This window comes from Diadema antillarum, unplaced genomic scaffold (genome assembly GCF_040938485.1).
Source record: "Diadema antillarum isolate AM-2024a unplaced genomic scaffold, OU_Dant_1.0 seq00001730_RagTag, whole genome shotgun sequence".
In the NCBI taxonomy this organism is placed as follows: domain Eukaryota; kingdom Metazoa; phylum Echinodermata; class Echinoidea; order Diadematoida; family Diadematidae; genus Diadema; species Diadema antillarum.
In genome coordinates, this window is record NW_027272416.1 from 53,136 (window position 1) to 68,065 (window position 14,930).

Here is a 14,930-nt window from a genome sequence, read left to right on the forward strand (position 1 = left end):
GAGTATTCAACAAACAAAATATCATATGCTTGGCGTCCTTGTTTTCGTTATATGCATCTGTTCGGTTATAACGAAATTTCGTTATAATGAAAGAAAACTGCCGGTCCCGAGCATTTCGTTATAACGAGAGTGCACTGTACATGATTTCATTTGTGCTCAGGAAAATAATTTGTTACTAGGCAGTAGCTGAACCTAAAGCACTTTTCTTGCCCTAGCCTTACTTACATTCTTATTATTTTTTGTTTTAAAGAAACAAACTGAAATTGTTCTTGTTTGTAATTCAATCTATGTATGTGTGTGCTGCTTAGTCAGTGGAAAGAATTCTTGGAGCTTTATATGTAAGCAATTAACACAGAGGAAATCGTGATGATGTACTGATGCTGGAAATGTGCAAAATTTGGACATTGTCAGAAGTCGTTCAATGTACTGTCAGTTCATTTCAGTCAAAGTTAAGCACCTTTCTAATTTTAGATTTGTCATCATAGTTTCTATAGTTGCTAGAAACACTATCACCAAATGCATTTCTTTTTTTAAATTGCCAGTGTGTACTGCCACTGTTGAGATATGTGTTTTCAGCAGAGTTAATTTTTCACTTACTCAAAAAAAAAGAAAGAAAGAAAGAAAGAAAGAAAGACAAAACAGAAAAAAAAAAGGGGGAGAAATGTTGCCTGGTGAAAAAGAACTCTCGAACATGTTGTTCCGAAGAGTACATACTTACTAGTATTCAAATAAATGCTTTGCAAATGTCAAAGAACAAACTGCAGTGACTATTTAGCTTTTGTCTGTCTTTGTGTGTTTCTGGGAAAAAACAATGAGAATAGTAAAAATCTGTATCAACTAAAAATTGTTTGTGTCTGTTACAGGTACCATTTTTTAATGAAGTTTTAGTCATTCAGCCAGATAATGTATGGTGTGAGAGATGGGGGGAATATTTCACATATTTATCCCTGTCTTTCTCTCTTTGTCACTTTCTGTACACATAAATGCACATACATACATACATATTGATATATATGTGTGTGTGTGTGTGTGTGTGTGTGTGTGTGTGTATATATATATATATATATATACATGTATATATAATATGTATACATGTACATATATACTCCATGTATAAGTGTGTGTGTTTATGACTTTGTCCTTTTAAGTCCATGTATTCTGATACACTTGTACACAGTCTTTGTCGACATGGTTGACTGGACATTGTGGACATCAGAATCTCAAATTGACATCGGGTATTATTTATCATTCTGGAACATTCCACGCACATGCTGCACTTTGAACATTTCAAGATATACAGTGTAACAGATGGAGTTCACAACGGTAGTTGAAGTCTTCTAGTCCACGGTTTACGTACATTTCAACTGGCTTGATGTGCATCAGATGTTGCGCATATCAACAAATATCCAATACTGAACAAATACTGACGCGGCATGTACAAGTTACGCCTTTTTTTGTGCTTGTTTAACTCCATTTGAACCATGGATTTGAGACTAACTTCCATTGTGAATTTGGGCCAAGATAAAAAAAATAAAGCCTTTCTGTTTTGCTATTTTGTTAAAATGTCTAATGTCTAATGTTAAAATCCACCATGAAACACTTCTGAACTGTAAAATTTAAAGGGAAAATCCAGTCCAAATATAAGTTAGTCTGATAAAGAGTAAAATATGAATTCCAACGGTATAATTTTGATCGAAATCGGATGAAAAATAAGTTCAGACATTTTGAAGTTTCGCTATATTTTTGGGAAACAGTTCCTGAACGGTCAATATGAATATGCAAATGGCAAATTGAGCATGTCATCCCCTCACAACTTACCATATAGTTTGTACGTAAATTGTGAAATTTCCAGTCCAGTTTTTCATTCCAATGCAATTATGCCAGAGGCTTAAATTCTTGTACAGGTTTATCTAACTGATCACTCTTCTGAAGTTGTTCAACCAGGAATGACATCATGTTTCAGAAAAAGACAGAAACATTGATTTTATGTCATTTTTTTTTTTTTTTTTTTTTTTTTTTTGCACATGGTCAATGGAAAATCGATGTTGTTATGACATGGTTACCTCTCTCATTTGCATATTCACATCCACTGTACAAGAACTGTTTTGCAGAAATTAACAAAACTTCAAAATATCATAACTTCCGTATTTTTCATCAAATTTCAGTCAAATTTTTACCGGTGAACTCTTTAAGATTTTACTCTCTTTTTTTTTTTTTTATATCAGACTAACTCATATTTGGACTGGATTTCCCCTTCCAACGGAAGAAATGCACATACCACAGTGAATGTATGTATACCAACATTATTTGCTCTTTATTTGTGATAGGCAGTGAGTCAAATTTCACTCCAAAACAAATCATGATGACACAAATGAACAAATCTCATCGTCGATAAACATCATATTTATGACAAAATGCCCTCCCCATTGATGTTATGGAAGTTAAATCTCTGAGTTAGAGCCTCTCTAAAGTCAATAGTACATTCCACTATACGTCAAAAGACAGATAACCTAAATGATTGTAAATAATCGCCCCTTGATGAATTTTTACATTACATGAAAAAAAAAAGTTCATACAATACTCTGTCAAAATGCAGCTTGTTCTTATACACTCAAAGTTCAAGTCTTACATGAGTGCACATGGAAAAAAAAATAATTACAGTCAATAGTACACTTGCCAGAGTCACTGACTTATTAAAACTAATTTGGCACAATTTAACCCCCTTGGACCCATAACTTTCACTGACCACCGGCATCGTGTGTTGTAAAGTTGCCTCGTGGCAATGAAAGAGGTTACCACCTTGCAGTAATGAAGGGGGGGGGGGGGGGGGGGGATCACAGAAAGTGCAATGAACCCTATGTAAGCACTGCATTATGGGATGGACCCAAAATATCCAACCAGAGGTACATACACTGTACCAGCATTAAACCCCATTACAACATGCATAAATGTAGTAAGCACCTGATGGAACAAGCTCGCTGTCCAGGTACATAAGCATCATGTCACTTGCTCCCTCGGAGAATAAAAAAAACCAAAACAAACAAACGACCATATCACATCAAAAATTTGCTGCTACAGTCAAACCTGTCTTAGCAACCACCTTTCTATAAAGGCCACTTGTCATATACGAACGCTAAAAACAATTCCCTCCGAGAGAAAAAGCATGTTAAAGAACCTGTCTATACATAGCGGCCACCTGTCTATAGCGGGCACTTTTTCGTTTCCCTTGGGTGGCCGCTATAGACAGGTTTGACTGTATATGATTTGCTTTGAACAGGGGGTAAAAATATTCATTTGAAATAGCGAAAGTCCACCCACAAACAGACAGAAGAGAAGAAAACAAACCCCCAACATGTAGTTTCTAAGTAATCAAGCACCTTGTTCCGTTATATCTTTTGTGTATTTAGAAAAAAAGAACAAACCTAAAATAGTTTATAAAATGCAATATGACCCTTTTAAACACAAGACAAATGTTATACATAGCAGTATATGAAACCAAAATGAATACACACATACCAATACAGATATAAACATAATTATACATGTATTTCATAAATACAGACATTAAATCATTAAATACAGGATACAAAGCTAATTCCGTCCCACAATACGGAAAAAATCATGCCACTTATATATGACATGGAGATATAAATAATGATCCCACATACATTGCATAAGAAAGCAGATAGGCTAGTTCTCATATCTCTCTGTAATCCAGAGTTTTACATCGGTCACAGGCAAATTAACACGACTCGTTCGGAGCTCCTTGCACATTTCACACAGACAGAAACTACAGTCAAAACTGCGACAAGGACCAAATGGACAAAAGAGGCAGAAGTGTTCTGCTGTATTTACTTGCAAAATAGTGCATTCACCACAAAACTGAGATATAACAGACGTATTGAAGGCATTTTTCTTGTAATACAGCATACTACTAATTTGGGGGTTTAAGTACAAGATTACGTTAGTCCATGTGCAGTGCACACACTCCATGTTTATAGTAAATCTCTAAAGCATTGTAGAATAGCTGCTATTTAAAAAAAAAATTTACTGAGAGTCAAAAAGCTAAGCTACAAGATGACAAGATTTCAAGGAACATATGATAAAGGTTTTAATGATTATTTAGCATTGCCTCTGATTTTTTTTTTTTTTTTGAGGAACATGCGGCATCTCTTCCTAGCCATCCTCTAAAATGACAGCACTTTTGAATTTTTCACGTTAATGTCGACAAAAGACACTGTCACCCATAAACCTGCTGGACTTTGTTTCTGAAAGACGTCGCTGTCACAGACTGCACTTGGTCAATTTGTTTGCATTCTTATAATGTGATGTACCGACGCCAACTGCTGGCTGCATTTCCCAACCCTTTGTAAGCCAAGACACTCAGTTTGCCACACACATTCAGTAATCCCTCCAAACTTGATCTGGTTGTAGAGTTTAGCATTGTAGAGTTTAGCAAGCCCACAAGGGTGTAGCAATGCACCTCAGTCCGATGGGAAGTCTATGGTAACACAATAGGGGTTAATAGGGGGATTAGCTAATCTAGAGTCAAGGGCATTTAGTTTCAAGATATTATGTGCTAATTGGCATCAATCAGTGTAGTGTAGACATTTAACGTTCCCACCATAATGCCTTCTGTTGCAAATTTGGAAATTCAAATGGTCCTATTTACTTTAATCAATCTATCCGATATCTTATTTGTGTAAAAATTGAATTGTACCTACTCTGCATTGCAATTACTTGTGTGTTCACAAGTAATGTGTCGTTTGGACTTTAAATCTTGTGACCTATTTTGTGTATCATTATTTGTGATGGATTTTCTTTGGTGATCAGAGCTATGGGTAAGAGAAGAAAAGAGATAAAAACTGATTATTCAATTCATTATTTATTACGTCATTATTAATTACGTTATTCGTTTTTTTATATTATTTTCTTTCTGAATGATGGTAATTAATGATCATATAACTACTTAAATGCATTCTCTCTTTTGGTCATTTAGTTTCATATAAATGATTTGTTTTTTTCAAGTATTTTTTTGCCAAAAATACTGGACAGCAAAAGCTTGGAAGAAGTCATCTCAAAAGAATAAAAACTGAACAAATCATATCTTGAGATTAAAAAAAAAACACACACAGAAAGATTTTGGAGCTGCAGAAACTATTATGAATCAAAACCACTTTGTAGAGCTTATATTCATTGTTTCAAAACACAGAGAAATGTGAAGCCTTTCCTGGTCTCCTCCAAACTGGACAAGATCATTTCAATTTTTGGCAAATAACTGACAACCCTGAAACATAGTAGCCCTTCAAACTTGAAACGATATTCTCCTTATTAGAGGCACATTCACACTTTTAACACTCATTATGTAACAATATACCATGTCTGAATAATATGGCATTGGGACTCTGAAACTTCTGTGTGGTTCTTATGTCTTTATTGCCAATTTGCCCCTCCCCCAGAAAAAGTAATAACTTCTTGTTTATTATGTAAAGAAAATCACTGTATGCAATTTGAAGGGATGGAGCTCAATGTAATTGCAATGCTTGCATTTTGCAGATATTGATGTCACAATGAACAGTTATGAAATTTCAGGTTTCAGATCTCATGTTACTAAAACAATATGAAATGATCAATAACAATAACTCAAAAGACAAGTCAGTTTGTCATTAGTTCATCCATGAAATGCACACACATGACATTTCCCTGCTCTGAAGAAAGAAAGAACAGAAAAGAAAAAAAAACACAGACACACAAAAGACAAAGTTACAATTTGGCTTGATTCCAAAACTTGATTTTGTACAGAAAAGTCACAAATCTTATTCCAGTATATACACATCTCCGACAATTTCCAAGGTTTGCCTACAAATACAAAAAGAATTAAATCATAGCGGTCCTCGGTTACTTCGCTTGTGGTACCATGTGACCGACCTGATGATCAACAAACAATTTTAGAGGGGAAAATTGTACACCGTTTGTTCTCCTGTAGGAGGAAGCAGCAAACATCTCAAGGTGGACTTCTGTTCTTTTTGCATATTTCACACTTAATGATACGTGCCCTAAGTCAAGGCCTGAAATTTAGAATTTTTCCTATTTTGGTTATTGTTTTTTTTTTTTTGCCATCAGCAAACCAAGCAGATGTGCTTACCAAGATACAAGACAAAGATATGTAATGATATTTCCCTTTAAATGGACATGATGCATAATTCTATGAACAATGGGAAATCTGGCTGTTACAATACAATGTCTGAAGTGAGTATATAATATTAAGATGTTACTCAACTTTGAAATGATTAAAAAAGTGTCTGCAAAAACATCAGGGAAGTTTATAACTGATTGGGAGCACCAGCTGGCAAAAATGAAAACAAAAACAAAATTTAAAATACAACTTGCACATGGGGTGAAAATGAATAAAACTGTATAACTGGTATTGATATCAAAGTAATAAAAAGGTAATGTGGTTACTGGGTAGAGCTGTAAAACGTATTTTCTTATCAAAATATATCATCGATGATTAAGTAAACCTTTCACAATACCACACGAGTACCAAAGTCATCTTCAGACAGGTGTAGGAATAAATAACAAATAAATTGCTTTACAATCATACATACATTCTAGCTCAGAATACAGCATCTTTAAGTATTTTGGCTTGGAATAAACATACACAAATAATGACTATGGGATACAAATCTACAGCAGTACTAGTTAAGTAAGCAAATAATGATAATATTGTAAAAGCTCAAATGGGGATACAAGTGGAATTTATAAATGATTGTGTTTCAGATATTCACTTCTTTAATAACAAAAGCATTTTTGGCAGTATTTTGTGAACAAGAACAATTTTGAGAATTCTCTTTCAAACAAGGCACTAAATCAACTTCACACAGCCTCAGTTCAGGACAAGAATGGCTTTAATTCTTCACTCCTGATTTTGTTACTGCCTTCTTGTTCTGAACAGAGGCTTGGATACCCAATGATATGATTGATGCATGAAGTTCTAAACACATCAACTTTATACACTGATATAGAGTAGGTATGTAGAACAGACAAACCTTTGATAAGTATGATAATAAATATTGCTATCAAAGTTCTATTGAATGATAGGTTTAATCACACTTGATGATCACTCTTAAACAAACTTTAACAGATTTTTGTGTGAGACACTGTGTGACTACTTTGACTGTGAGCTTGACCTTTGACCTTTGAGTTCATCATCCTAAAATACATCCAGTTTTAAACATGATGAGACATGTGATCTTAGAATATTTCACTCAGGTTTTAAGTAACTTTGAGGGATTTAACAAAAAAATCTTTTCTCTTGTTTTTTGGGACTTTGGGATGTTGGGACTTCTTAGACTGGTACGCGCTCTGCATGAAACATGTATCACCATTATCCAAAAAAGAACCACTCTACCTGATGTTGTGCGAGAGAGGTGGGGGTCAACATAGTGCGACAGTCTCAGGGACTGCTGTGGGAAGATATGGAAATGTTTTCTATGAATTGGATATTCCCCCAGTGTTGAGTTTATGGGTGATGTCATCATTCCAAAAATAGCCCCAAAGATGATTTTTAAAGGCCTTCTTTGAGCAGCCACAAACCACAGATGAATGTTGCGACACAATTCTTTTGAATGACTGATATCGACCGATACCTTGTTCCACTCACTAGGAAACAGTAACGATGGGAAACACTCATTACAGCATCAGCTGGGACTTATATAGCTCCATTATCACAGCACATCAAATAGGATACTGATTATCTATTTCCACACACTACACTCTCTTTGTAGATGTACTCAATTTGCATACTGCCTCAACTTCTGATTTTGTTTTTGTTTTTGTTTTGCAAAGCATGCCTGCTGCAAAGCATTGTGGGATACTGCCTGTCTGCTTCTGAACTCCAATGCAAGGATGCGTGCCTACGCCAGCAGAGCTGCACAGCTTGGAGCGATACTTCAAACTTCCCTGAGTTGTAAGTCTTGAGAAGCAATAGGGTGCCAGCAAACTTTGGACCGTCCGTGCAATACACTCGTCAGCTCATTGACCTTCATTGACCTCTAACACTCTAATATCCATCTCACCAAGATGTCGGGGAGGGTCCAATATCAAAATCCAGCATTTCCGTCACTGCACTGTCTCAAATTATTTAGCAGAGGAAGCCTCATTGGTACCAGTTAGAATAAACTTAAGTCAAGGTCATGACCTCACTTGACCTTGTGTGGTGGTTTGAATCACAAGTACAGGTTAGGAAGGGGATCACAGCTAGATATAAGTAGTCTCATGATACAGCAGTTTCGCAGGAGGATCACTCGGGTTGAGCCTCATGTTTTGAACTGGTTGTAGCCTTCTGCCCCAGTCACTATTACGTCCATCCATATGCGCATACTCTCTGGGGAGGGGGCAACAAGGAAGTAAGTCCTCTCTTTGGTCTTGATGCAGAAGGTCAGTGTAGGGTTGGGGCTCTTGTAGGGTCGCAGGTGGTCAAAGTAGACGTCCTGGATGGCCTGGAAATACATCCCGCCCTTTGGCCGTGTCTCGTCACGGTCGCTTGAGTAGTAGAGGAAGGAGCGCTTGGTGCGGGAGAAGACGAACCAGCGCTTGCGCCACGTCTTGATGCGGCCGCCCATCTTGATCATGTAGCCGCGGCACGTGTTCTTCGTCACGTTCACGTGTGGGCAGGTGTCCACGCTGTGACCGGCGGTCTCTATGTGTGCTCGTAGGTCGAAGTCTTCAGATGTGATCGGCAGATACCGTGTCAGAGGTCGTGACTGGACAATGAGAACAAGAATGAAAGATAGCAGTTTATACAGATGACAGGCTGATATATTTTGCTTACAAAATTCTCAACAATCAGTATACTTGCACAGCTGGGTGGCTTCTAGACAGATGAGTTTATAACACATCTATCTGAATCATTTAGTCCTATCACCTTCTTAGACTTTGCTAGGGAAAAATAAAACAGCCTTTTTGAGGGTCTTACAAAATGGCTGGATGTTGCCACATGCCCCACTCATCTGACTTGAATAAAAAACTTACATCAGGCAGGGAAAGACGCAAAGACATTCATTTCATCTTACAGGAGTCTAAGCTTTCACTATCTTGTTTGTTCATGATCAACGAGGGAATCATTCTTGAGGGAAAAGATTGTTTTCTTTTTCTCTTTTAAGAGAAAGCCTCTGTGAAGAAGACTCTTTTGCAGATCATTTGCAAAGTCTTATCTGGAACACAGTGGGGCATGATGTGCTATTTTGATACAGTTCTATCAACCTAAGACAAGTTGCTGTTAACACCACTTCCCCCCTTTAATGGAGACATCCTTCATTACACATTTAGCTCTCAGTGATGACAAGTGTTTCCCTGTGTCACGATGAAGAATCATGTGTGAACATGTTAAAGGGATGATACAGTTTCAGTTGAGATGGGTCTTCAGGTTTCCAAATTTTTTATGATGATTTCTTTTTTTTTAGATAACGAGAAATATCTTTTGAAATATGAAAAAGCACACCATTCTAAGAGGAATTCAAATATTTTTTGGTGAAAATTTGTTTTGAAATGGTCGAGTTCTCCAAAACAAAGTAACACTAATCGCTTCATTTTTTTTGTTGATATCTCAGCCATTTTAAAACCGATTTTCATCAAATACACTTCGAATTTCTCTTTGAATTGTATGCTCTTTTACATTTTATAAGGTGATTTCTAAGTATTTCTAAGTAAGTTAAAAGCTGAATCCTCACCTCAACCGATACTATACCATCCCTTAAAAGGAGCTATCATGCTTTTGCAAAACCTTCCAAGTATTCTGACATTTTCTTCAGTACATTGCAGGGAAAATAATAATAACAATTGACATTTTGTGTAGTGCCTAATGCGCCAGTTTTCCTTTTGAAACCTCAATACAATATGATACATATATGTAACAGATATTTCTCATACTGTAAACATTGATATTTTCACGAGATTAATTTTTCTCGCTGAGTGGCTCAAAAACATATTAGAGGGTTCTTGAATAAGTGCTGCGCAGTGGTCAAAATATTCAAAAGCAGAGAAAATTGTGAAAATGTTTTTGTGGGTTTTAGAATTTGTGCTAGCCAGGAAGTAGCGTGAAATACGCGAAAACTAAAGCGTTCACAGTAGTATCAAATCATCAATTCTTTGCTGTAGCATGACATGGATGTAACAGGCAATCTGTGTTGGGTGACCTTCAGGGCGTAAAGCAGATTTAACTAAAGTCTGCTTGGAACTGGAGCAAGGTCTTTTGAAGTATCATCTCCATTGTATTCAGAAAGCATGTCCAAAATCTGCTCCTCAGTTTCCCCTTAGGACCTCATTGTCTCATCTCACAACTTTCTTCCCTCAATTACCCCATGAAAGCTAACTGATCTCTACCTTTAAATATGTGTCTGATGTGTCTAAAACAGTAAAAAAAAAAAAACACAGTCAATATCACAATCAAATTGCCTGAAGATACTAATCCTCTTTGACGAGCACTCCAAAAGTCCAAATTTTTAATCTCATGGTGATAAGTCTTTTCTTCTCTCTCTCAATCTATCTCTCTTCTATCTATCTATCTATCTATCCATCCATCTGTCTATCTATCTATCTCTCCGTCTATCTATCTGTCTGTCTACCTATACATTCATCTTGCTATCTTTTTATTTATCTTTCTATCTTTCTTTCTATCTATATATTCATTCATCTATCTTTTTTATCTACTTATGTATTTATCATTCTATCTGCCTCTATCTATCTATCTATCTATCTATCTATCTATCTATCTATCTATCTATCTATCTATAACTTGAGTTATACCTACAATTTAACCTAATCTTGGGTGGGGAACAAAACCAACTTTAACTGGATGCTTTAATACCCTCTGTGAGCATACAACACATCTTTCACGTGCAATTGAAGAAGAGCTTGTAAGAATAGCATACACCTGTGCAGTATATCTGTAATGATACAACCTTCAACGCCATCTTGCATTACACATTTCAACGTATGTTGCCAGTATGAGTTCCGTTATTGATTTGCATCCCACAACATATTTCCCTCTTCTTATATATTCCCATATTTCAAGATGTACATAGCAACCAAGATGATATATTTTTCTTTTGGCTATAAAATGGCTACAATTGTCTTGCTATTGTCGCATTGTACCTGCCCTAACATTTACTAATCTATCATTATATTTTTGGGGTCAGTATCTCTGCCAACACATATCCATTTAAATGGGATGGCTAGTAACCAGTCAGTGGGAATCAGTGGGAATGCTGAGGGATGATTGTTCCAATCCTTGTGGGATTCATTTAAGAGTACATTATATATCTACTGTTGTGTGAAAATCATTTGCTTCAGAACGGTCTCATATTCAAGTAATGTGCAGTTTAATGCCCCATCACTGACCAGGCACGCTAACCTGGAAACATTAAACTGCACATTACTTGAATATGAGACCGTTTTGAAGCAAATAATTTTCACACAACAGTAGATATATAATGTACTCTTGAATGAATCCCACAAGGATTGGAACAACCATCCTCCAGCATTCCCACTGATCAGTTACTAGCCATCATCTTGAAGTTGATTCATCTTATAAAACGTCAGTGGAAAATGCTCGACTAATACATGTCAGTCTTAACTGTATAACTTTCGCGATGTACGTGACTTTTCCACTTATTCCTTTCTTCATCTACAAGTCATGGTCCCCCAAATTACGCACCATTATTCATAATATCTTTTATCAAGTTGATGAAAATGTACATTGGCTTTGACAATGTCACTTTGGGAGAGACGAATCCTTGAGTCTGCTGTCTCTTGGTAATTAGTACGGTGCCTCGTTAGTGAGTCACGACGTTAACCACAACGTTTTTCCTCTCATCTCCCACCCTTATTGATATCAGCCGGCTAAATTAACTGCCCTAGATATCTTAAAACAACACCAACAAGGAAAATCTCAAACCCTAAATGTCTACTAACAGGACTAGAGTTTCTCTCCAGTAAGATAGACACTTTTGCATATTCACACATTATTCATTATCACTACTATTAATACTGCTTCTCATTCTGCCCCTCTTCACATGCTCCTCCTTCTTTCTCATTCTTCTTCTTTTCTTCCTCTTCTTCTTCTTCTCCTCCTCCTTTTTCTACTATTTGGATTTCTCCCAGTCAATCATGGTATCCTTGATGGGTCGTGTAGAAAGGGGGCTGCTGAGTAAGGGAGGCTCAAAGGGGTACCACATTTTGTCTAATGCTCAGAGTAATTGCTACTAGTAGTAGTTTCTTATCAGTATAATCATTAGCATAATCATTGTGATTTTCCTATTCAATTATTTGTCTTCTTCCTCCTCCTAGCAGCAGCAGCAGCAGTAGTAGTAGTATCCTATCAGTAATGTCATTATTGTCATCATTATTACTATGACTGCAATTAAAAAAAGAGACCTACAGAATTTAGATTTCCTTTCCTCTGCTTATGTCAAAAGAAAACGCAAGTTCTACATGTATTTCATCAAATAAATTAGTTGAAAACATGTTTTAAATTTGCTCTCATGCACCAGTAACATCAACTAAAGACTGAAACGACAAATTGCCATCCCTGCTTCCAAGTGAGAAAGACTCGCTTGGTATTCCAAAGGGGGGGGGGGGGGGGGGGGGGGGGTGCGCAGTGGTTGTAGGCACTCACCTGTACACACTTTGCCTTCTCTCTCAGTTTGACTTGCTCCATGACCAGCTCATCCCTCTTGAGAGTTTCCTCCTGCAGCTTTTTCTCCAGCTCTTCTCTCCGGAGGACCTCCTCCTTCAAAGCCTTTTCCTCCAGCTGTTTCAACCTCTCCTGAAAAAAAGATAAAAATGAGAATAATGATAACGAGACATGAAAACTCGTCACATTGAGGACGAGTTAGGTGATACGCTTGTGGTCATCAGATGACGGTCATCTGCGATCGACAAAGAAAAGAATGTGATATAGGCACCTTGAAAATATATTGAGCGTGCATGCCAAACCGTTTCTGTAACCACTCGGCCACGGGTCATCCATGGAAATGGTAAGACAAAAAAAAATACACACAACAATGTATAGATATAACAGGGGGAAAGTCAATGCCCACTCAACTATTAAACGTGGCCGTGTGAACATCTATTGCATTGCTAGACGGAAAAGCGGCCTTGTAACGACTGAGGTCGCTATGCCATTTCTGGCAACTTGGGAAAAATACGTCCCGCAGACATAAAACCTATAATCGGCTGGTTTTTGATACCTTGCCTTTAATCACGCACGTGTGCAACTTTACGTCTCTGAGACGTCGCCTTTAACCTCTCAGTCATACGTCTCGACGAGAAAATATGAGGAACGTAAACTTATATGTGAAAGATGACTCAGGAATCGTTTCGTCCATCTTCCATTCTCATTTTCAGTTTTATGCTGCAAAATACTCAACCTGGTGAGAAGATAAAAAAAAAATAATAAAATGTATGATTACTGCAGCTTATTGTCTCAGCTACAACATACTTAAGTTTCAGAGGAAATCAAAATCAAGTGAGGTAAAGGTGCTCGAGCGTTATCGAGTCAATGCATGGATAAAAAACAAAAATCCCCTTTCATAGACATAACGTACAATCTTCGCTGATTTCGATATCTCGCCTTTAACCATACCTTCTAGCATGATGACATCATCAAATTAGAAAATAACGATATGGACTTGAAAGTTGTTCAATGTATAACATATTCATCGTACGTTGTCAGTTTGCTATTGACATGACGAACGATCACATGAACATGAGGCAGCTATTAGTACCTGTATGAAATTATTATAGGCATGGTTATCAAATTCCCCTAAAATTTCCTTATAATTGCTTTATTTTTACACACAGTTAAGCTATCCCTTTAAACTCGTCACAGTTTAATTAGAATCATTAACATCATACATTAGTACCATATTCAGTTCCATAGCTGATCACGTTTGCTAATTAATTAAGATTAATTGTCTAGAATGTGTCATATGGCCAACCTGTATACACACGTACACACACACACAATGCTAAATGTATGTATCAAACCTCTGTAACACAACTTTGAACTAACTGTAGGAATTATCGCTGTACTTATCATCTATACTTTTTATCACTATCTGAAACTCCACAAAAACCACTAATTGACAAATAATCATCAATACAGAAGACTGACTTAAAGGAACAATTCAAATACCTTTTTTACAATGTATAGCTTGTTCCATGTATAAATCAGCACAAAGTAACCACGACTACATTGTGTTACTGAATTGATATGAACAAATTTCATTTTATTGCAATATTTTAAATCAGTTTGAAAAGCCCAGCCTGCAAAATTTTGCAGCAGTCGAAGTAATGCAGTCTCCAACGCAAAACAAAGGGATACTATGTGAGTGTGTGCGTATAGTTGTGTTTACATGCGAACGTGATTTCTACGTGGACGAAGGTGTAGTACTCCATTGAAGAAAAAACAAATTAAAAAAATAATTATTTTCTTTCGTGCTCCTGTGAGGTTCGAACCCGTACGTGTGCAACCTCACGTTTCTGAGACGACGCCTCTAACCACTCGGCCATACGTCTCGACGAGAAAATTAGAGGAACGTAGATTTATGTACGTGAAAGATGAATCAGGAATCGTTTCGTCCACATTCCATTCTCATTTTCAGTTTTAAATTGCAAAATTGTCAACCTCATGAGGAGATTTCAAAGAATAAAATGCATGATTACTGCAGCTTATTGTCACAGCTACAACATACTTAAGTTTCAGAGGAAATGAAACAAAATCAGCTGAGATAAAGGTGCTTAAACGTTGTTAAGTCAATGCATGGTTTAAAAAAAACTCACCTCCCATAGACAATACACGTAAACTTGTCCGATTTTGCGTCTTTACCTTTAATCACAATTTAAGGTATGATGACGTCATCAAATAT

The 14,930-nt window shown here is 36.7% G+C and overlaps 1 protein-coding gene across 1 annotated transcript in view; it reads right to left on the reverse strand.

Annotated features, from left to right (window-relative positions):
* Positions 1 to 6,045: 6,045 nt before the first annotated feature.
* Positions 6,046 to 14,930, reverse strand: part of LOC139711922 (pleckstrin homology-like domain family B member 1) — an 87,879-nt gene continuing 78,994 nt past the window's right edge. Inside the window, exons 14-15 of the mRNA XM_071623768.1 lie at positions 12,677 to 12,826; positions 6,046 to 8,765 (exon numbers count right to left, since the gene is read on the reverse strand). Of these exons, the coding sequence (XP_071479869.1) occupies positions 8,319 to 8,765; positions 12,677 to 12,826 (597 nt within the window). The 3' untranslated portion in view covers positions 6,046 to 8,318. The remainder of the gene's footprint in view (positions 8,766 to 12,676; positions 12,827 to 14,930) is intronic.